At 33.7% G+C, this 23346-nt stretch overlaps 1 protein-coding gene across 6 annotated transcripts in view; it reads left to right on the forward strand.

Moving 5' to 3' along the window:
- LOC118194177 (transcriptional corepressor CBFA2T3-like) overlaps positions 1-20149 on the forward strand; it is a 248354-nt gene extending 228205 nt beyond the window's left edge. For 4 of the 6 annotated variants that reach the window (XM_085821251.1, XM_085821248.1, XM_085821252.1 and 1 more), the window contains 4 exons: positions 1200-1264; positions 7670-7871; positions 9214-9404; positions 14100-20149. In XM_085821251.1, the coding sequence (XP_085677377.1) occupies positions 1200-1264; positions 7670-7871; positions 9214-9404; positions 14100-14351 (710 nt within the window). In that variant the 3' untranslated portion in view covers positions 14352-20149. Of the gene's footprint in view, positions 1-1199; positions 1265-7669; positions 7872-9213; positions 9405-14076 lie in introns of all 6 variants that reach the window. The other 2 variants (XM_085821250.1, XM_085821249.1) reach the window with 2 other exon arrangements.
- Positions 20150-23346: the final 3197 nt, after the last annotated feature.

Here is a 23346-nt window from a genome sequence, read left to right on the forward strand (position 1 = left end):
TTCAGGTAGATGTTCTTTTATTTAATTGATCATTTGATGTCTAATATAGTACATCAGATTCTGGCTAATAGTTTTAATAAAATAGATGCCAGTTTTAAGAAAAGTAACATAGTTTCAGAGTGAAAGTTCCCCGAATTGAAAGATTTACTGATTTAGTTTCGAATAACATTAAGTTAAGCTCCCAGAATCCTGATGAACGAGGCGAAATTCGTAAATTTTGCGGGACTGCCGATACACCTTGCTCATACACAAAAATAGCGTAAGCTTTAAGATTGCCATCAATAAATATGAGTTAGGCATGATCATCAAATTCTGTAAGCAAATTATTAAAATCATTCAAGTCTAGAAAACCGTTTCTTAAATATTTCTTCCTTATACACCTCGTCAATAAGCAAATATTTTAATGAATACTACTCAATAAACGAAATGCTCTCTTTAGAACACAATACAATTATTCTGTTTTTAACCAATTTCCTGCTTAAAATATATTTTAAAACTGTTTACTTGTAATAGTTGTTGAGTGTTTTGCAGCTTGTTTTCGTAATACCGTCTCTAAAACACTGCATTTAAAGAATTCGGTTACAACTGCAAAATTCTGTAATTTATATCATTAAAACAATGAATAATTAGATACATTTTTTTCGGTTTTAACATTAAAAAATTGACAGTATATTCTCTCTTTTAATTTTTTTTAAATGCGTAGGATTATTAGCGGAAGTGTTAGGATATTATAGAACAAATAAAAGATTTTACACACTGTAAGATTCTCACTAGTGTTTTTCTCAGTTACAGTAGAAAGTGACGAATCTTAAGAACTAGTTAGCGAATAATCGCTTAAGTTCGTGTAACAAGAAACAAGAAGATGGAAGGGTAACTAACCCTTTATTATTCCAATAAGATTTAACAAAACTCCGTCTTGGAGTGTACAATAAAATCCTGTTAAAGAAATATAATCCTGCGTTAAAAAATAATTTTGACCACCATCAGTGTTTATTTATATGTAAATGTTTGGCAGATTGATTTCTGAAAATGTTTTACAATATTGCAGAAGAATCTTAATTCTGTAACAGTGCATTTGATGCAAAACGTTAAATAAATCTTTCTTGTATGGTAACGTGAATTTCTTACGTATTATGTTAAATAACTTGGATTTTTACATCTGTAATGTGGATTGTTAGAATATTTTATATCTAATGCAGGTAATTTACCCAGGGATTACCCGGAAGACAGAGAAATGGACGAAGAATGGAGGAATATTCACACGGTATGTGAGTATGTGTAAAAGTTACCGCATTTTGAATTCGAAGAAAGGTTTAATAGCTGCCGTATATAAAATGCACTTTGTGCCGTATATGCCGTATATAAAATGCAGTTAGCTGGACTTAGAGACATTTAAGTTATTTTAAAGCAGGAGACATGAAAAAGGAGCACTGCCGTCGCTAAGACCCGAACCCTGGACCTCTCGAATATGCGCCGAGTGTTCTACCGTTACACCATGCTGGCATACAGAAAGGTATCCGCCGAAAACGTCGTGGAGAAAACAACGCAAGTAGAAAACGTCGTGGTACAATACATCGTGGGAAAAAACATTGCAAAGAGAAAACATCGCAGTTCTAAAACATCGTGGTACAAAATATCGTGGTCGAAAATAAAGCAGTTCAAAAACTTCGCAGTTTAAAAACATCTTCGTCGAAAATATCGTGGTAAAAAATAAAGTACCTACAAATCATTGCATGACGATAACATCGCACACATGCGTCTTCAGGTTTCGAAAGTTTTAAATGCATGTTCCTATAAAGATCATAGAGCGCAAGAAGAAAAGAGGCATTCTTTTACTTCTATATTTCATATAGTTGAAAGAATAATAAATTTTTGCTTGCTGAAAATATAAGAAGGAAACTTAAGCATTTAAAAATTGAAAATGAGCAGAAAATTAATGCAACTTAATAGCTTAATAGAATTTTAAATTTATATAGTTAATTAACAAAGGTCATTAATAAATTAAGCTTTCTTTATAAAGTTTAACTGATAATTTTTCATGAAAAATACAGTCTTTAGACTGTATTTTGCTTAGAAAAGAATGCTTAGAAAAAGGAAGATAAATAATTGCATGAGGTTACCTTTATAAAATTTGCTTAGCTAATGATCAAATTATTTTCTTTCACATTTGTTAATCTGATAGTGTTTTAATGAATATTACATCCTGTTTTGTTTCCGTTTATTCTTAAAGTGTCGTTAACATTTTCATGTATAGCATGCAGTCAATTTTTTGGATGTCGATTTCTTAGTTATGACGAAGGTCGGTTTCATAATATGTCACTATGTGATTTGAAAAACGCATGTATGCGATGTTATGGTCATGCGATGACTTGTAGGTACTTTATTTTTTACCACGATATTTTCGACGACAACGATGTTTTTAAACTGCTTTATTTTCGACCACGATATTTTGTACCACAATATTTTAGAACTGCGATGTTTTCTCTTCTGATGTTTTGTACCACGACGTTTTCTTCTTGTGTTGTTTTCTCGCCGCTGTTTTCGTCCGCGATGTTTTCGGCTGTAATCTACAGAAAGGAGGGAGAAAATGCCTTAGATTGTGAAATTGTGGATTTTATATTTTGTATCACTCCATTTCATGCAGATGTTTTCTACAAATTCGTTCACTATTTCGCCAAATTAAGATAACTCAGACTGGCAGCTTGGTAAGTCCCTTTGAAGCGGATAAGTTTATTATTTGAAAGAAACAAGAACACTAACAGATAACGAGTTCATTTCTGTTAACGGTGTACACAATTATTATTATTTGTATAAGCTTAGTGACATTTTAATCACATTACACATTTTCATATATAGATATTAAAATCTAAATTATTAAAAACTTAATTTTATTATCCGTAATAGCCAATTTTTATTTCTCAATTTCTATTACAATTTTCTTCAGCTGCAGAAATTGGCATTAACAGTTTAGAACATTAACAATTTCAAGAAGTCTTAATACTCGTATGCATATTAATAAATATGTAATAAAAACCTGACCTTCTTCTATATCCATTACATGTTTTAATAGTTTTATTTTAAAGAAGAATTTTGATTGCTTAGAATGTTCATCCATGATGAATAGGAAACTGGAAAGCCAAGGCAGAATAAATGTTCATCTTTATTTCAGTAAACATGTTGCAGCCACAAACAAGTTGGTGCACTACTCGTGTCTGTTACAAAATGTTTACATTTTTAAAAGATTTGCAATAAGAAGAGAGCAGCAGTCCAACTAGGCCGAAGTGTTGAAAGCAATTGCAGCTGTGTTCAAGATGATATCTTAGTTCAGAAAGAGTTAATTTTGGTTCTCTATGCATTTGATTGGATAATTAATACTGCTGTAAAATTATTATTAACTGTTTGAGTTAGCAAGTGTTTATATATAATATATCCCACCGTATCGAAATGATTGTCCTATTTTCATAAATTATTTGCGTCAGAATGATTATTCCTTTTTAAAAAATTTGGTGTGTACACCACATGAGTTCCTTGTACGGAATATTAAATTATACGCATTTTTTCATGCATTTCGTTTAAACTTATTGGATTGAATTAAATCTACTTCGCCGACACCGCATAAACCACAATAGAATAAATGCATTCTTTAAAATTCTCTCTAGTATTTGTTTACCATAGCGACACTCTGGCGCTAGATTCGCTTAACAGTATTATATTTCGTTCATATTCTAACTCATAATGCATAAAATTTATATCATTTAAAGAATAGAATTATGTAATCGTTGCCACATGTTCTGTTCAAATACTATAATAAAGCTAGAACGATGTATAAAATAAATTAAGCAAATAAAAAAATTTAAAAAAAAAACAGTTTTTCACAGATGATTGAGTATTTCTCATTCAATAAATTCAGTTCTCACTTCGCGAGAAGGCAAAAATACAAAAAACTCAAAATATCTGTATTAAAAATTATGAAGTAAATCTTAAATACTTATTTCCTCGAAAAAATTCCAGAAAGGATTCAGCATGATTTAATTGGCAATAATAAATGAAGGCGTTATCTTTGTTGTTGCCAAGCTAAGTTTCTCTAGATTGGCAACAAATCCACTAGTTTGCTGTTTCAAATGTAAAAAACCAATGGCCGCCATGAAAATAAAGGCTTAGCGGCACTTAAATAACTTTAAAATTGTTGATAATTCTAAAAATATTGCATACAGATTTACTAAAGGTATAAAAACCTTAACCGGAAGATAAAAACAACATAATTCAATCATTTTTAAAGCAAAAAATGTACAATTTACAAACATATAAGAGTAAAGAAACTGAGATCACTGTGCCGAGTAACAGAGTGGATATATATATAAATATAGTATTTATATACGTTCGGTGCGGCCGATTGCAACCAAAATACGAGGTGCACATCTACATGTTATAGCAGTCCTATATACAAAATTTCAATGTTCTGAGGCTACTCGTTTTTGAGTTATGCGAGATACGTACGTACGTACATATGTTCGTACAGACGCCCCGAAAAATTCTCTTTAGAATTTATTTTAAAGCAGTTTTATGATTTTTTTTTTTGGAGGAAACGAGTCTTTTATTCTGTTCTTACGTACAGATATCACGCAAAAACATCGTTAAATTGCATTCGATAGCGGTCAAAATGGATATTTTCGTTGAAATATGCTGCCTGAAACTGTTTCCAATGGCAGATTATGAACAGTTACAGCAAAAAACAAGAACATAGAACACAGCAACACAATGGGAAAAAAAAAATCTAACATATCTCTTGCCTCCCAGTAACGCTGGGCGAGAAAACTCTTGTGCAGACAGTGGCAGGACAGTGGGGTAGATGTGCGGCATTCATCAACTCTCCAGAGTTGCACAGAGTGCATATCGGAGAAGGAACAATTTTGAATCTATGAAGATGATATTGTAGGCAATCATGTCCGGTGGCAATTCAGTGACTCGCTCTACTACGCCTTGGGCCATTACACAAATTCGGGATAGCATTCTTCCGAGACTTAATGAGAAACACGATGGTAGAGATCTTCCTGAGCACGTACTTTGGAAAATCTCTTAATAAGATCCCTAACAGTATGGAAGGGCAGAGGACGAGAAATATTCTGCATCATTAAAGAAGCACCTTTTTTTTTTTTTTTTTTGCCAGGAAGTCGGCTTTCTCGTTACCTGGAACCCCACAGTGGGCTGGAACCCACTGGAGAACTAGAGTTTTCTCAAGTGAAGACAGATTTTTTTTAGGTAATGTCAACCATCCAATATGTCCTGTGATATGGGATTTTTATCTGAAACGATAGCCAACAGAGCAGCTCGGGAAGTATAACAGCTCTTGTGAATTTTTCCAAGTGGCATGGTAGCTGATACAGACCTGTTGGAATCGCAGCAATTTCACCGTTCATGGATTAAATTATTCATTGGTTCATGGACTTCAGTGATGGATTCTCTGACACGATTAATGAAATCCGGAGCTTGTTTTGAGGTCGAAGCACAGCCTTTTTCATGTGTGGTAAATTACAGATATTTCTCCCACCAGACTCCATAATGCATTCCATGACCTCCTGCAGGTCAAAAAACCATCGCTTAACGTTTCGATATTTAATGCATTGCATGAAATATAAAGCAGCTTGGATAATGCGTCGATGCTGGTAGGTGCTAATTGATGTTGTAATGCTTTTACGGCATTAAATAATTTTAAATAGCAAAGTCAGGGCTGATGGGAGGATGACAACGTTAGTTGGATGTTACATCCATATTCCTATTTCTCATTGCAACGTTCGGCCCTTTTTTGAGACCTTAAAACTTGTTTCGGTCGAAGCATCATGTTTCCTACCGCTAGCCGTTATAATGACATGCCTAGGTCATCTTTAAAGTTCTCAGTAGCTCCGGTATAATCGTATTTCTCTCATCAGACCTTCAATTGCGTTTCTTCTCCATAACTCTAACGTATATTTTAATTTTATAACAGGTATTTTAATTTCAATGTACTTTCCTATCGATGCTTGTTTCCTCTTCCTACCAGAATGAGTTTTTAGAATAGCTTTGAATGCAAATGAGTTAGAAGTAGTATTTAAGGAAGGTTCAACTTAATTCGTGAGAGAGAGAGAGGTAGGAATTCTGAGTAGCACGCGTTTGCCTTCTCTTGAAGCTGTTACGCTCGGCCATATATTACTTGCCTGTTGATACTCGCCGGCTAGTTTAAATTCGGAGCCAACTGCGTCAGATACTTGTGTTAGCATCGGTTAAGTTTCTTTCAGTTATTTCTAATTTAGTTCTTATTTCTTATTTTGATTTCATGCCCGAGTGGAGGTGTTGTTGTAAGCCTGAGAAAGGGGCCAACTGTTCATCTTACTTTGAGTGAAATAAGAAGGGTAGTTAACGCTTCTTGAGTCTGCGACTTTTGTTATTTGAACTCAGCGATAAGTCGCTAACAAGTTCACTAGGTTCCTCAACATTTACTTTGGACAAAAAGAGTGAGGAACTCTACATCTCAATTGAAAAAGAATGAAAATAAATTTATATAAAATATCAAAATTCTATTTTATAAAAGTAGAAGGTAGCAAATTCAAAACCACATTTCCCGCCTTCGTTTCCTTAAACCGATACAAATTTATACATCGGACAATCATTTCGATATAAAGGGAGTATCATTTAAATAAATAGAGATCTCGTATGTCTTTTATTCTAATTAATTCGGTTGTGTTGAGGTAAGCAGATCTGAGACCACTGATCTTACTGTTTCTATGGCATTATCATCTGCATCTAACACAGATCCACTTAAATGAAAAAATCTGATGTGTACACCACAAGACTTCCTTGTACGGAATATTAAATTATGTGCAATTTTTCCTGCATTTCAGACTTCCTCGAATTTCATTACAGGTATATTTCTCGTGGAATTAATTCAGTTCTCACTTCGCGGCAGGGAAAAAATACTTAAAATCTCATTAAAAAATTACGCTTAGCCGCACTTAAACATCTTTTAAATTGTTGATAATTCTGCAACTATTGCATGCAGATTAACTAAAGGCATAAAAACCTTAATCCGAAGATACGAACCAACATTATTCAATCATTTTTAAAGCAAAAAATGCACAGTTTCCCAATATATAAGAATAATAAAAAAACTGAGCTCACGGAGCCGAGTAATAGAGTGACTCGTGTATATATATATGTATTATATATATACGAGTTTTGTACACTTTTGGTGCGGCCTATTGCATCTAAAAAGGGAGGTGCACAACTACATGTTATAGCAGTCCTATATACAAAATTTCAACGTCCTGGGGCTACTCGTTTTTGAGTTATGCCAGATACATACATACAGACGTCACGAAAAAAATCTCTTTTGAATTCATTTTAAATCAATTTTATAATTCGTTTGGGGCAAAAGAGTTCTTTATTCTGTCCTTACGTGTAGATATTACGCAAAATCATCGTTAAATTGCATTCGATAGCGGTTAAAATGGATATTTTCGTTGAAATATGGTACCCGTTAGTTAATGAAATTTAATACGTTGGTGAAATATAAATTCATTAAATTATTAACTGTAATTGATTAAAGTTAACAAAACTCTCATTAACTTGCTATTTAATTGTTAAAATTTGCATTAACGAGATACTTTTGGCTCGAATTTCTAATTTTATTTTACAGATGCTGAATTGTATCTTGGGGATGGTGGAAAAGACAAAACGAGCCCTTTGTATCCTTCAGCATCGGAGTTATTCGGAGAGAGCCGAACTAAGTGGTTGGATTCGGCATCCAGAGGTGGAACCCAAGAAGTCTCGTCCTTCAGACATTGTATCCCACTTTAAAATAGCCGAGGACCGAGTATCGGAAGTGCGGCGGAGAGCAGGTAGGGGTCTTTGGGTTATGCTTCTTCGTTAATATACTATAGTACACTGCGGATTATCAGAACTCATTTAAATTTCCTTGAATACATACCGAGAAGATTCTAGAAAATCCTAAAACTTTAATGGTGCAATTATGATGTGAATTCTTTAAAATGTTCCTTTCTTTCTCTTTTGTATCGATAATTTAATAGTTGGATATACAGTGCTTCTGCTAATTGCAGCTTTTGCTCATTTTCTCGTTTTTAGACATTTCTTTTGTAACAATTTTTAGGGTTTTGATAAAAGTAAAGACAATAAATTCTGTATTGTTTCGAAATAAGCTATCTAAACCTCTATAAAATTGCTTTCAGTTTAAGATAAGTTAAAAAATTATTTGAACATAACTTGAACATTTCTGGTTAAGAAATATACATTGCTGCAGAAAACAAGGCTGCATATCTAGAAAAATGAGGTCATTTGCGAAATCTAGTACATATGTATGTTTGAAGAGCCATAGCAATCATTAGAAATTTATAGCAAACAAATTTTGTTGAAAATAACGGCAATAAAAAGATTGCTTTACAGTGAGTGGCAAATTGATCGCTGGTTGCCAAACAAACCAATATTCGACGCGGCATGGTATAAATTATCTTATTTATGTGTTTTAGCAAAAGTTTCACACATTTTGCAAGATCTTCGAAATTCAGCAATCGAAACCTTCGAAAACAATCTAAAGAGATTCTACTGGTGATAGAAACGTAGATAGCCACAGAGAGAGATATGAAATCCTCGAAGATGTGAAAAAGTTGTATAATGTGTGAACAGTTGAACACTTGCTGGTATACGACATTTGGGTACTACAGGAAACTATTAGCTCTGTACTATTTCCTGTGAATTATATTCGTAAGGCAGACAGGAAGATAAAATCATGTCTTGAAGTTAGTTAACATTACAGATTGCTCAAAAAAAGTTGTTTTCATGACACAGATAATCTTTCCTTTTAATATGCTAAGTAACTGGGCTAACAATTAATACAGAAAGAAAGTCATTGTATCAATTGCTTGATGTGTCGCAATGTTTGATTGTGCAACGGTGATGGTTGAGATTTGTGTTTGATTGCAAACAGCGATGGTGGTTGAGATAGCTGACGGTTTTTCCTTCATGTATTTCCCTTTCATAAATGTGCTTATTATTTAAATAAAATGCATTTGCCATCCATATTATACCATAAACAATCCTAATCCTAAGCATTTTATCACATTAATAGAACTAAATGAGTGAATTAGATGTGTGAACTGTGTAATGTAAATCACAACGAAATCCTGGAATTGGTGTTCATATCGTGGTGTCTTTTTGTCGCCCTAGAAGAAGCTGTTAATGAGGTGAAGCGGCAAGCAGTGGCTGAATTACAGAAAGCGGTTTCGGCGGCTGAATGTAAAGCCAGCGAACTGGTAGCTGCAGAAAGGATCAAAATGGAAAGGCTGCTGGCAGAGGCGAGGCGGCAGGCTGCAGAAGACGCACTTGCAGTTGCAACACATCAGGAGGAATCCACAGAGGTAAACCGAAAATGCTGTACAATTCTCGCCAGCAAAATTAATTGCACAATATTTGTTTAGTGAATTCAGTTTCATTCTTAAGATAATCCTGGGGTTTCCGATGGAAAGCTTGCGAATTTCCTAACTGCACATCGTTATCGCAACTGTAGGAGCGGCTTCCTAAATTAGACCAGTGGGTTTTAAATAAGTTGTCTTTAAAATTCTCTTGTTTTGTTAGAATTTTGCCATGGATTTTTAATTAACGAGGAAATTTCATTGTTTAATTGTATTTGAAAAATAGTCAAAATTACAATGATACCAATGTATTATTAATTGCATTTAGAAAGAATATGAATGAATGTTAGATACTCTGAAGGAAATGAATTCTGTTTTCCCTTTCCAGGAAACATCACCTGAGTAAATTTTGCTCATTGGTCCACTTTACAACCCATTTGCGATACCAATGTGCACTTGGAAAATTCGCCTTCGGTTCCCCATAAGTTACCTAGAACTGTATAAGTGTAGAGAAATTTCTTCTGAGAAACCAGTCACGACTATTTCCAAAAACATCATCGTATAAGTGGGGAGGGCTCACCAATGTACCCGCTATGTAGCCTAACTGACAGGTGCATGAAGAAGTGAGCAGGCCACGAGAATTTCACCATTGTTAGTACAGATATAGTCCCATCGCATTGTGCGATTTTGAAGGAGAACATTTGAGGGGGGCGTCCGATCCCTCTTCCCGTACCAACAACCTCTCGAGAGGTCTTTCGGCTCGCCATGTGTGTTTTGAGAGCTCCCTTGCCGCACAGACTCTTGTTACAATTGACTCTTGTTACTCCGCTACAAATTTTAATATTCCATAGAGATTTTTGGCTGGGCAATAGAATACTCCAGTACAAGTGCTGATAGTTATATAACAGACGGTACAGCAGCTCAGCTGGTGGTAAGTAGGTAAGTAAACCTGTTCGACGGAATTCTTGCGATGCTGATTCTGATTAATAATGCAGTGTTTAACATTAATAGGAAATACCAGTGACTTATGCTTACTGAAAAAATCTTTTCCGGTGATTGCTGTAAGTAGTAATTGCAGAAGGAAATGGCGATGTAAAATCTAGCATCGCCAAACGAAACTGACGCTAGATGCAACACAAGCATATCCTTATTAACAACCATCTCCGCAGAACATTTTGGACACTCCACATCAGTTTCAATTGAAGGAAATAAACCAACTTCTGAAATAAATTGTATAACACTTTCCTCGGACTCCGAAATTGTCAACCATGTAAATATATTCACATTCACTAACAATGGATGCATAAACTCACTAAAATATACAGTGACTGAAGAAAATCAATAGTCCGTAATAGTAAATAGTCCGTGGAATTCAACACTCTGAACTTCCTACACACAACACAATCGCGCCAAATAAACACTCGCTAAGTTCCGCGCTTACCCCGCTTACGGAAGATTAACTGAAATCGGAATAAAATAAAATAATATAAAGCACAGAGAAGCTGCCCGGTCGGTATAGTGGTCAGGGAAGCTGAGTGCGATGCCGAAGGGCGTGGGTTCGAATCCCGGAGAAGGCATGGTTGTAACTGTCCGTCCCCTCATAGAAAAGGCGATGGTGGCCCACCTATTAGGTGCCTCCATAATAAAGAGACCACCACATCTGGCCTTGTATAGATTAATGGACTAGGTTTTATTTGTAATTGTTCACAATCTGCCATTGGGAAAAAAAAAAAAAAAAAAAAAAAGTTTACAGAGAAGCAACCTCTTGTTCCGCTCCAGCAAAAAAAAAATGGCACTTTCCAGTTTAAAACATGCGGGAATGCTAGAGGGTTGCCGAAATGGAGTAGAAATACAACCGTCCGAATAGTGTGCCAAGCCAGAAAATCGCCAATACGGTCCTATACTCTAACTGTACCAGATTGAGAAACTCCACTCAAAATGGACTCAAAGTTTAGCTTATAATACAGTACAGCCATGAATCTTCAAGCAGTGACTAATTATGACTAGCAACAGAAAGAAACTTAAGTGGTAATCGATAGTAACTACCTGATTTTCTTCAGTCACTTCATGAGATAAGGCATCGAGTAGATGGAAATCACTATCCAACATTTTGAAGGTCTCAAAGGGACAGCTGATTCTCCACATTAGCTGGACTCCCAATAAAGGCAGAAATAACTTTTCACGTTTCCTGCTCAAAAATGTAATTATTTTTCTATTTTTACTTCCTTGTAGGAAGTGCTGAAATCGCGAAAAATTTTGTATCATATTTCAACGGAAATGTCCATTTTGACCGTTTCCGAATCCATCTGGACAATTTTTTTGCATGACGTCTGCACTCACGGACAGAGTAAAGGACTCTTCTTCTTTTTTTTTTTTTTTTTTTTTTTTTAACCGGATTTTTAAAAACGGATTCAAAAGTGACTTTTTTACGTAGATACATATGTCGCATAACTCAAAACCGATTAGCCGTAGAACGTTGAAATTTTGCACATTAGACTGCTATAACATTTAGTTGCGCACCTCACCTTTTAATTGCAATCGGCAGTATCAAATATATATAATTATATATAGACAGAAAAACAAGAAATTTAGGAGATATTATACACAAAGACCCAAAGAAAGGTGAAATTCAGTACCAATAAATTTCAAAATATCCTATCAATATACAGAATAAGAATTAAAGAAATGTGAAATAAAAACCTAAAAATTATGAAAACCTGAAAATAATTACCAAAACCAGAAAAATAAATAAAGAAGAAGAATTCAATGAAATCTAATGTAACGTTATCGAGAGGAGGATACATCAGACTCAGTTACAATCTCCCTTCCACTTGAAAACCCTTAGGTTTCTGAATTCAAAATTAGCTGATGAACTACCATTCTAAATATTTTTAATTAATAGCACTTCATCTTGAAGAAGTCTTCCTCGATGCAAGGAAAATTCAATGTCAAATCAAGCGAAAGAATAAAAGTACACTTTTTCACTGAATTTTTAATTGAAACAAAAAATAAATAAATCGAGAACATAAATTAAAAACTTACTTAGACGACCATGTCTCTTCATCTAATAAACGACTGGGGAAAGGTACTTGAACTAGTCGACAAATTAATTCGGTTATTGACGAGCTATCTTCCACCGCATTTTAGCTTTGAAACTATCGATCATTAGATGTTTAGGACCGAGAGACAGGAAGTGATCAGTCATTACCTTTGAAAATGAGGTTGGACATGCTCTAACTGTAACTGATGAACAGTATCATGTTATGCTTCATCCGACTTTCATGATATTAACTCTTGGAACACTACGCAATAGAATGCGGCCATGGCACGTATTGCGCTGTTCGCTGTATAAGGGCGACATGGGAGGTGTTTGGCAAACATTGTGATTTTCCTGCAATTTCCTATAGAAACTGTCCTCTTCCTATACAGAAAATATATGATTGTTTCTTAAGGGTTATCTTTAGAAGAAGATGCTTATGAGCAATCCCAACACTGTATAGCGTACATTCGAAACATGATTTGCAGCTAAACCCATATAACAATACGACAAGAGTTGTGGACTTCCGTCTAAATATATGGCGTTAACTCTGCGATGAATCCATTTGTGTTAGATTGAAAGTCTTGAACACATACAATGTACTCTCCGTTAATTCGAGCTAATCCGGGTAGATCACGGATAACTGAAAAATCGGATAATCCAAACTGTCAATTTTCATCATACAGTATGCGTTTATTTCTTGAAAAAAATCATTAATTTTTCTCGTACTTTGTTTTTGAAAACGTTTAAATATTGCTGAGTTTAACTTAATATTTTCGAAATGCTATTTAATCATTGCATTCGAATCCCCTTTGGTTGAAAGTGCACTTAAGTTTCAAAAGAAGTCATTGCTCTGTCGGAATTAATGTGACATTCAGTAGCACCTTCCTTGTATAATTCGGTACCACTTTCGGCCTGTCCTGTCCTTCACTCAAACACTAAAAGCCCTGCTCAGTCGAATCGCTATTCTTCCATTTTCCTCATCGAATTTTCGAAGATTTTTATATTTTCAATTTTTTGGTATGCAACTTCAGTTATTCCTTCGACTTCTTCACAATGAGGTGAATCTCCGATTTCTATATTAGAAAGAATCTTTATCTATCATCGAACCAGCGTTATTGGTTTTACTTTCTAATAAGTTTTAGCTGCTCCGTATATGACATCCATTGCATTCAACGTTTTCCAGAACTTCATTTGACTCATCTTGGTCCATCGGCTGAATTAAACTGGTAACATTCGGTGGTAAAGTTTACATGTGTTTGTGTTTTACAAGGCATCTACGCCCGCAGATAATACGCAAACCGAAAAATTCGCATCCGCATAATCGAGAATAATGTACATGGCATTATCTTCACTGTCTAGCCATAAATGTTTTACATGTTATTTTACTAATTTGAGGGGAAATATACATAAATTTGCAGCACCTTCACATTCAAATTGTATTTGCAGCACCTTCACATTCTTTTCGTCCACTATCGCCAACCCAGGATCCGTAATACCTGTAATCAGAATTAGTTCGTTAATGTTTAAACTGAAATCTGAAACTTCATAATTCATTTTTCTGTTTTAATTTATATCGATTTATATGTGTAACTTCCTTAAGTTTAGTGTTAATGATGCATGCTAAGCTTTTTATTTAAGATGTTGTCCTCTTCTAATATCAGAACTGTTGGAACTGTGGAAGGAAAGCGAGCGAGACCTGCAGTGGCTGCAACGTGGCCAGGTACTGTGGTTCCTTCTGCCAGCACAAGGACTGGGATTCTCACCACCGGATATGCGGTCAAACATCCGGCAACCACCCATCCACCTCATCCTCCGGTACTCCACCAAGGACAACAACAGATCACCACAGTCCGAGTCCCTCCCGGACCTCATCAATGATCGATGTCAAGCCAATCAAGATAGACAATATCTAACCCCCACGACATCCTATATGCTTCAACAGATTGTAACAAAAAGGATTTCGAACTATGTGCGGTTTCTTGCAGACGCATCCGTAATCGCCATTGATCAAGACTGATTTCTGAGCAATAACAATAGCTTTATGATAACAAAATTTAACCAGCAAGTTAGCAAGTAAGCTTCTAGTTAACAACAAGTTTTGTTAACAACAAAAGTTAATAAGCAAGGTGTATTTATAATGTATGTGTTTCGAAAAGTATACAGCTGTTTCGATCTATTACTTTTTTGTGTTTCAACAAAGCGAGGAACAGTCCTTTAAATTGCGCAAGGTTATTCTTCTAAGAACTTTCGCAACCCATAACTAAATTGAGAGAATATAGGAAAAATATACTCATTTAGTAGATTTCAATGAATATTCAGGATAATTCTTAGCTAAAATAATTAAAATTGCAAGATAAAAAAATTGCCCACACCGGCTTCAGATTCGGTTCGTAAAATTAAATCGTTTACAGACGCAATTTTCAGTTTTTTTTTTTTTTTTTTTTTTTTTTTTTTCCAAACATGGAGATTAAATTATGATAGAAATATATAAAGCGTGAGATTGTGCAACAGAGAAAACAAATTAGGCTAAAATTTACCGATTTAGGTTAGTTATTAAAGAACTCTTATTCTCGAGGATTCTTATAACTTTGAAAATTAGAAGGAAGAAAAGGAAATAAATAATAAGAAAAAATTTTTAATTCACTTAAAATTTTAGCTTAAAAAATAAGTTTACAAAAGCATTAATAAAATTTCTTGATAACGCGTAATATGTCTAAACCTAACTTAAATATGTTAATGATAATTATAACTCTCTATAAATAAATCACTTGGAAACTGAAGATCACGTTTCAGGGACAGAATAATTAGGATCTGGCTAGCAGCGAATTAAAATAAAATGAACCCTAGCTAATATTCTCTGTTTAAGCAATCTTGTAAAATAAACGTGAAATTTTATTACTCGTTCCAATTACAGCTCACGGTTTTCAAATCTTCATTTAAATACGGGAGATTGCCGGAAAAACATTATTTTCTTAAACTTCATCCTCAGTACGTTCGCTGCAATCCCCCATGAAACATCTATGTCTGATTGCATAGATTCTGATGCACTATCTCTCTTATTTCATTGCTGGAAATTTTTTTTTCCCAGTAAGTCTTCATTCATAATCCTGGTAAAGCAATATAAAGGTGTTCCACAACTTAAGTAGTTACATTGGTGCTAACATTAACTTTAGGAGCAAGATTAAGATTATAAATGCCTGCAGGTAATTGCCAAACCGCAATTACCTGTAAGTTTGTCGGCTTCGCTCTTCAGTTGTTTCAAAAACATCAGCGTACGCTCCATGATAGTATCCATATCCGACACCTAGCGTCGTTTATTGGCAGATCCTTCTAAGTCCTGGATGTGCGAATGCATAATGCCCTTAAAATTAACAAAATTCAATGCAGAATTAGCGGCCACTCCAACGCAGCTTTGATTATCCACAGTATCATCCGCAGAGACGCTTCCATCTATGCGATTTTCAGTATCGTCATTTGGCTGAACAACTTCGAAATTCTCACTCATGGACGAGCGACCTTATACGCGTATATGGATATTTACAGCATTTTCCATCTACCGCTTCAAAGTAGGCTGTTCATTAACATAATATGTTCTTGCATGTACATGCATTGATACCTCAAACTGCAAACTTACTTTGCAACTGCTTGCTTATGCTATGCTACATCACAGTATTAAGGTTATATTCTGCCTGTCTCTCGTGTTGTGTAAACTCCAAGTATTGAAACTGGCAAATGAATCTTTTCGTGAAATTGTTGTAGAAGCAGTGAGCTACAAAAGACATATTTAGCGCGAATTTGTTATGCAAAAAATAAATGCATCTCGTTTAAAATTATGTCTTGGGATATTGACTTTTAAAACTTCGTCAAGAAACCGCAAAGGGAAATTTTCTATAACTAATGACATTGTTTTGTTTTAGAAGAAATACACGTGTATGTCATTTTTTTATATATGTTGTAATTAGTTCCTAAACTCGAGGTACAAACAACATTTGGTACCTTGGTCAAAAGGATTTCGTGTGTATATTCAAAACAAGTTTGGACTTAGAGTTTTCAGTGTGAGATTACCAAAGAACTGTTGTAAATATTATAATGTGTAAATAATTGTGTGTTGTTTTTCATATTCATTTTTTTCTCCTGTGTTCAAGCATTTGACTATTGTAAATGTTGTTGGGAAAAAAACGAATATTTGGAGAATACTGTTTGAATAAGCCACAGACATATAAATTGCATTACTACTTTAGTTAAAACTTAATAATTATTGAAATGATTTTTTAAAATGTTAAAAGTATGTTCTTAAAATGAAATGAATAAATCACAGTGATGCTAAATTGATAATAAATGATGCTACGTGCTAAATTTTCCAATGGACAAAATCTCAGTTGCTGTGTTACGGAAGTTGACTATGTGTTTTTTTATTATTCTTTTAAAAAGTAAAAGTCATCTATGTTAGAAAATACACATTTTCACTTGATACTAATTAAAATACCTTATTACTTCGAGTTTAAACTATCCTCAAATTTAAGTCGCAGTTTTATTTTAAAGCTGTAAAATCATAAAAAAAAATTTTAAATAAAAATTACTTTGATAGGTATTGAAAAGTAAGCATTTTTATTTTCTTAAATGTAAGCTACTTAATTTTATCAGAAATAAATATTAAATTAATCGCTTTAAATTTCAGTCGCCTTCTTAGTGTAATAAAATTCTAAGTAAAATATGTGACTTCAGTTCAAAGTAATACTATATGAAAATTACAAACTATACTATTTTGCATAATTATATATTCTTATTTTGGTAATATTTTTACTAATTTTCTGTGATTTATAATTAGTAAAATTAAATTATAAAGGTTTATTCGTAATTTTTTAAATAGTCGGTGTAAAATAAAATTTTTAAATTTGATACATTTGTAGTTAACAAATAGTTAACAAGCAGTAAATACAGCCTCTGCAGTCGTTTGTAATAAATTATAAGAAAAAAAGTTGTTGAGGTTAAAATCAAATCCGCTCTTTATAATTCTAAATGATAATAAATTCTAAGCAAATGGAATAAATGGTAAATAACTAAACGAAACGAAAGCTTAGCAGAAGTGCTGTATAACACCAAAATTTTAACCATTAAAATAAACGGGCAATTTTTAATGAAGTAACATATTCCAGGCACAGTTTTGTTGGGCAAGACAGAATATACGTAGTTATTCCCATAGAGTTATACCCATAGAGTAACATTACATAATTTTTATTGCAAAATAAATTAATAGACAATTAATATATTGCATAATCAGAAAAATTACAAAGCATATGGAGCAGATTTAACTAGTCAAGGATCTGTTGCCATCATTTAAATGTAATAAATTTTAAAAAAATGCTGTATGTCTGTGGTATTGTTCGAAGCCCTCTTTATTGTGGAGCTGTGATCTGGCATGTAAGTAAAATTAAATACGAGTTTTAATTGCAGACTGAAACTGTTGTTTCTTTTACAGTTTAAGATTCATGTACGTTAAATATAAATATTGCATTTTTTTCATTCTTTTCTAAGTTCGAAGAGAAAATTTGAGTGTTATTTATATTTTTTTACAGCACCATCTTGAATGAAAATTTAACAAATCATACCTGAAATAACTAAATTGAATTTTATGAAGTATTTTCACTCTTTGTTAATTATTAAGCTGTTCATTTATTAATTATTGTTAATCTTATGTATTGTTTTTAAGAATGGATAGATGCAGCGTTTTAATTTCGGGGAAACTATAACATCCTTTAAACTGCAGGCATTTCGTATGACAGGTTGTGGATATTGTTCATTTTTCTCAAATCCAATTAAATGCAGACGTTCTTAAATCAAGCTATTCCAAATTTTTAAATTAAAAGTATCTGCCTGTATTTTAGCCTAGAATTATTTCTGCACAAAACGCCAACCGTTTAATTGCTTTATAACCTTATTTTGGCATTTCGGGCAAAGTTTTGCAAAACAGCTTAGTAGTTATATTCTTGCTACGATGGAACACCACCACAAATGTTGACTGGCTGTTGAAAAGAACTTTTGTTTGCTTACGTCCACAGATAATTACTTAGTTCATATTTTTTCAAAACAGTAGTTTTATTAAAAAATACTAATTTATCAAAATTATAATTGTCTTTCTGTCTTCAAGTTAGGTACAAAATGCTCAGATTTTGGCCGGTTTAGCAGTTTAGAAATACTAAGCACAAAGAATTTTATATAAGTTGATCTTCTTGGTTCTATATTTTCTATATTTCCTTCTTCTTGGTTCTATATATTCTATATTTTCACTCAGTTCACGGCTATACATGTGTATATATTCCAGAATTCGGTAAAATTTTCAGGTGGATATTTGGATTCTTTTCTTACTTTAAAATTACGAATTTCATATCAGTTTATTACGCATCTGGAGTTTAATCATGCAGATGAAGAATTTTTAAAGTTTTGCCGTGACAAGTGTTTATTTTTAATTTCAACTTTTACATTTTTTTTTTTTTTTTTTTTTTTTTTTTTTTTTTTTTTTTTTGTGGACGATTTGAAATTGTATCTTGCAGATTAATTCGTTCAAAATATATTTCTTTTAAAAATTTATTATGATTTAAGGCTAAATATCATGAAATATGAACACCACAGAATATATGATATACTCATAAAATATGATCCGTACAGAAATATTTTTAAGTATCCATCAATCTAAAATTAAATTTAAAACTATGTCTCAAAATATGGTTGAATAGTGATTTTTCTTTTAAGTAACATTTAATTAAAATTACATTTTATTCCTGAAGTCGCAACCTTAGTGGCTAGTGCATAAGCACGGAGCAGAAAAGTATGAATGCATGAAAACTACTCCTAAGAATAAAGATTACAACCATAATATTACAAAAGAGCATATTAGGCTGTAAATAATATTTAGGCTTTCACACCTAAGTAATAATATTATTAAGTTTTATATTTTTAAGCTAACACCTTTAGGCCCGTAACTGCATTCCTTCTGCGAAAAAATTAAAGTGTAGTTCGAAGAGTCAGGATACCAGAAGCGATGTCTAATGTCTGATGACATAAAAGGGACTTTGTAATAAAAAGCAATTATAGGCATAATTGCTTTTTAAGCCTAATTTATAAGGTCTCTTGCTTTGGAGCAAATATTAAAAGCAAGTCTTTCCAGTAAAACAGAGAGTGAAAGATAAAATGGCACATAAGCTATGTGGTACTTGAGCAAGAAAAGGCTTATTCAAAATACCAGTCCGACGCATTTTCCAGTCTTCATTCACAGCAAAGATGAGTATTTTTAGTGACATTAAGTAATTCTGTGCATATGCCCATTATTATTGTTTTTATTAATTGGATGTCAAATAAAAATGCTGCTTCTGTCCAAGTTTTTATTTTAGTAGAGCTGAATTTTTATTCTTCATTTAAATGTTGTATTACTTGAATGTTGAATTAAAGTGCTCAGTGTCCCCCTCCAAAAGTCAGTGGAATAGTCAGTAAATAGTAGTTTATTGCATACATTTTTTTTTTTCATTTTTTAAAAATTAAATGTTTCATCCTGAACGTAAAAAACAATAAACTTTATGCAATATCGAGGGGGAAAAACAAATGTGATTTCCTTTGTAATCTAGTCAATGTATTAAGTGTATACGATGTTTTAGAAATATATCTTGTACACTCAAAAAGATTGCATAAAAGTAATAAAATAAATGATCTAAATGTTTCTGTTAATCTTTTCCATGCATATTACTATCAAATATAGCAGATTATTTCACAAATATTAGAATCTTATTTTGAATATTGTTGCTTTAAACACTATAGATATAATCTAGAGTTTAAAACACGATCACTTAACAAATTAACTTTAATTCAAATTAAGAATTTTAATTTCTTAATTTGGAATCTTTTCTTAATTTTTCTGATTAAGTAAAATTTTTAATTTTTTGAAATTTTGTTTCTAAAGAGGACCATTAAACAGACTGAAGAGGATCTCGCATATTTAAAATTTCAAAATAGAGCGGAAGCATAAAATTTTATTTTCTCGTTTAGCCATTTTCGTACAGTTTTCGTTTAATTTTTTTCTTTGTTTCTTACTTTACCTAAGCCCTTTTAGAAGCTACAAATTTACTGCAGATTTACGAAGATGCGCATTTACAAACGGCGTTGAAGATTTAAAAAGTGTCTTACTAGAAACAAATATCTCTGCCATCGTAATTCTCTCGACAAAGATATTTTTATGTAACTGTTCGTAAATACGTAGAAGGAAGTGAAGTAATAGAGATAATCGGCGTTTGTAAGTCTTTTTAAATTACTGCTGCTCGGAATTATTAAATAATTGAAAGAATTAGATGAGGTACTTTTATTCCTTTGATTTAAACTGCTTAATACGTTGCTTTTAAAGCGGACCTACGAGTTTCAAATATTGAGTTTTATATAAATGATGAATTAGGAGTAATGAAAGTCAAAGAATAATTTTAAAATCGCATTCTATCTTCTTGTTATTTCTAATCAGCGTTCAATGATTAACCTGTGTATTGTGTCGTCATGACATCCTCTTCACCGTCTGAGGCTTATCAAAGGAAAAAAATATGAATTTAAATGCAGAAAGTGCCATTTCAGTTTGTAAATTTTTAAAAGAAAATTCCTGTCGGGGAGGTGTGTTCCACCTCGCCCACATAATATATTGGCAAACAGAAAGGGCACCCAAAAGATCATCATACAAAGCACTATCGTGACACCTTCGTTACATCCTGACAACTTTACTCGTATGCTGCCTGAAATAAAGATCTTTTGGGCCCGTATTTAAAAGTATTTTCCCACAGCCAAAGCGGAAAGCATGAGCCAAAGACACCATTTACACTATGAAATGCGTTGGAGAGCTCTCGAAGCGTTGTAGGCTGGTGCAAGACAGTCTGCTGTTACGAGAAAGCTGAATGTGCATCGTTGTTGTTACTTATGTTCACTTGTCTGACAGCAACATCAGTCCAAGCCAATGAATTTCCTTGTGGTGAGAAGCGCTTTAGATACGTCTGTCGTTGGCAACAGCTTTGAGCACCTTACAGGTGACAGTGCGATTTTGCATGAATTCCGATTTTGCTCAATAACATCCATGCCTTCTCCGGGATTCGAACTCGGGCTCTTTGGCACGGCAAGTCAGCGACGCTAACCACTATACCATTTGGGCGGTGAATGTGCATCGTATTGTCATCAACAGGCTGCGGAATCATTACTAAAAGGTTCAAAACCTCTGCAGACGTGGGTCTGGACGGCAGAAGATCGCTTTTTGTTGCTATGTGTAAGACGCCGTAGATCACTAACAGCATACCACGACAGCTAGCATCGCATCTGTCTGCTGCCACAGGATGGCCCACATTCAGCCTGTGTCGCGTCGACTCCATGAAGGTGGACTTTACGCCCGACAACCTGTGTTTTGTATTCCTTTGTCCCTATCGCATCTCAGAGCGCAGTTGAATTGGGCCAGTGAACATCGCAGTTGGACATCAGAGCTGTAGGACCACGTACTGTTTATGGATGAGTCTCAATTTAGCATCCAGAAGGCATCATCGTGAAGGGCAATGATATGGCGACAGCCAGCGACACGCTATCAAGCGCCAAACATCGTCGAAAGAGACCCTTGCAGAAGAGTTTACTTGCATGGGCTCGGATAGCAACGAACGGCCGTACCGACCTCTACGTGATTCCTATGATTTCGTCATAACCATCCGATATCGTAACGAAATTCTCTACACCCTTTTGTACGAGTTCTGCGCATGTACGCGCCATTGAGGTGTGTGATTTTGTGAGCTCTCAAGTTTACTCTAATAATTTGGTAATTACATAATTTTTTTCAAGAACAGTGTGCATTTTCTGGTAAGTGTATGTTTCTTTATTGGATTATTGCCTGTGTTCCTGCTTGGGAGCATTATTTTAGAATTTATTAGCGATTTCTTCCCCAAGCTGTTGTAGGCCTGACGTGGAGGCCAATGTTTACATTGCCTACACTTAATTATGTGCTTACTACGACTATTTAAACGTGTGTTTTCTTACTTTGAAGTGAATTCGGTAAGTACTGATTATATTAAATTCTTAATTTTGTTTTCATCTGCATAGACTTTTTGTTGAAAAATGTGATTTTCATAGAAAGCGTGTTTTAAGTGTGTTCATATTTATATTTTGGCTGTGCGAATTCAGGAGTACTCTTTTGTGTTATACTATCGTACTTGGTATGCAAGTTTATATATATTTTGTATTTCATTGCATACAGAGTTTTTCGTAAGTTGTGAAAATACATTTTGAAGTTGTGAGTTTTGATTTAGTCACTGTGAAAATATTTTTTGAAGTGTTACTTCAGTACTTTTCCATTTCGCCGGCGCCAAAAATGATACAACCAACGCCAAACGGAATATCTCCGCTGGTAACCTTTTACCGCCTTATTTTCTAAACAAGTTGCTGTCATTTTTTATTAATCACGTCTTTTTCCTAATAAGTTACAAAAAGGGTGAAAAACCAATGAAAATTTGAGATTTTCTCGGAAGAGAGGAAGAATCTGTCAGATTCTTTCAAGCGAAAGGCGTTCTCGGAAACACTATTTCGAAGACTTAATTCAATGGCGAAAGGTTTGCAGCATTTTATGACTTTTAATCAATTGGATTTTTCATGCGCAGTGCTATAATTTATGTAAATTACCTCTTAAATGTATTAAAGTTTTAATTTTATTGATGGAGGGGAAGGAATGAGAAATTATAGAGAATTTTTTTTTCCAATATTTTATTATGTTTCATTGCCGAAAACAAGATGTCACAAATTAAGGAATAACCTGCGGAAAGCGAAATTGCTTTTGTTCATAAAAGAGCGAATGGGGATATACTTGAAATTTTAAAGGGTATGAATGGTATTGTTGACGTATTACGTGGAAAAAAA

The sequence above is a fragment of the Stegodyphus dumicola genome, chromosome 7, assembly GCF_044657685.1.
Source record: "Stegodyphus dumicola isolate Sdum_Otavi_A_Nest chromosome 7, ASM4465768v1".
In the NCBI taxonomy this organism is placed as follows: Eukaryota; Metazoa; Arthropoda; class Arachnida; order Araneae; family Eresidae; genus Stegodyphus; species Stegodyphus dumicola.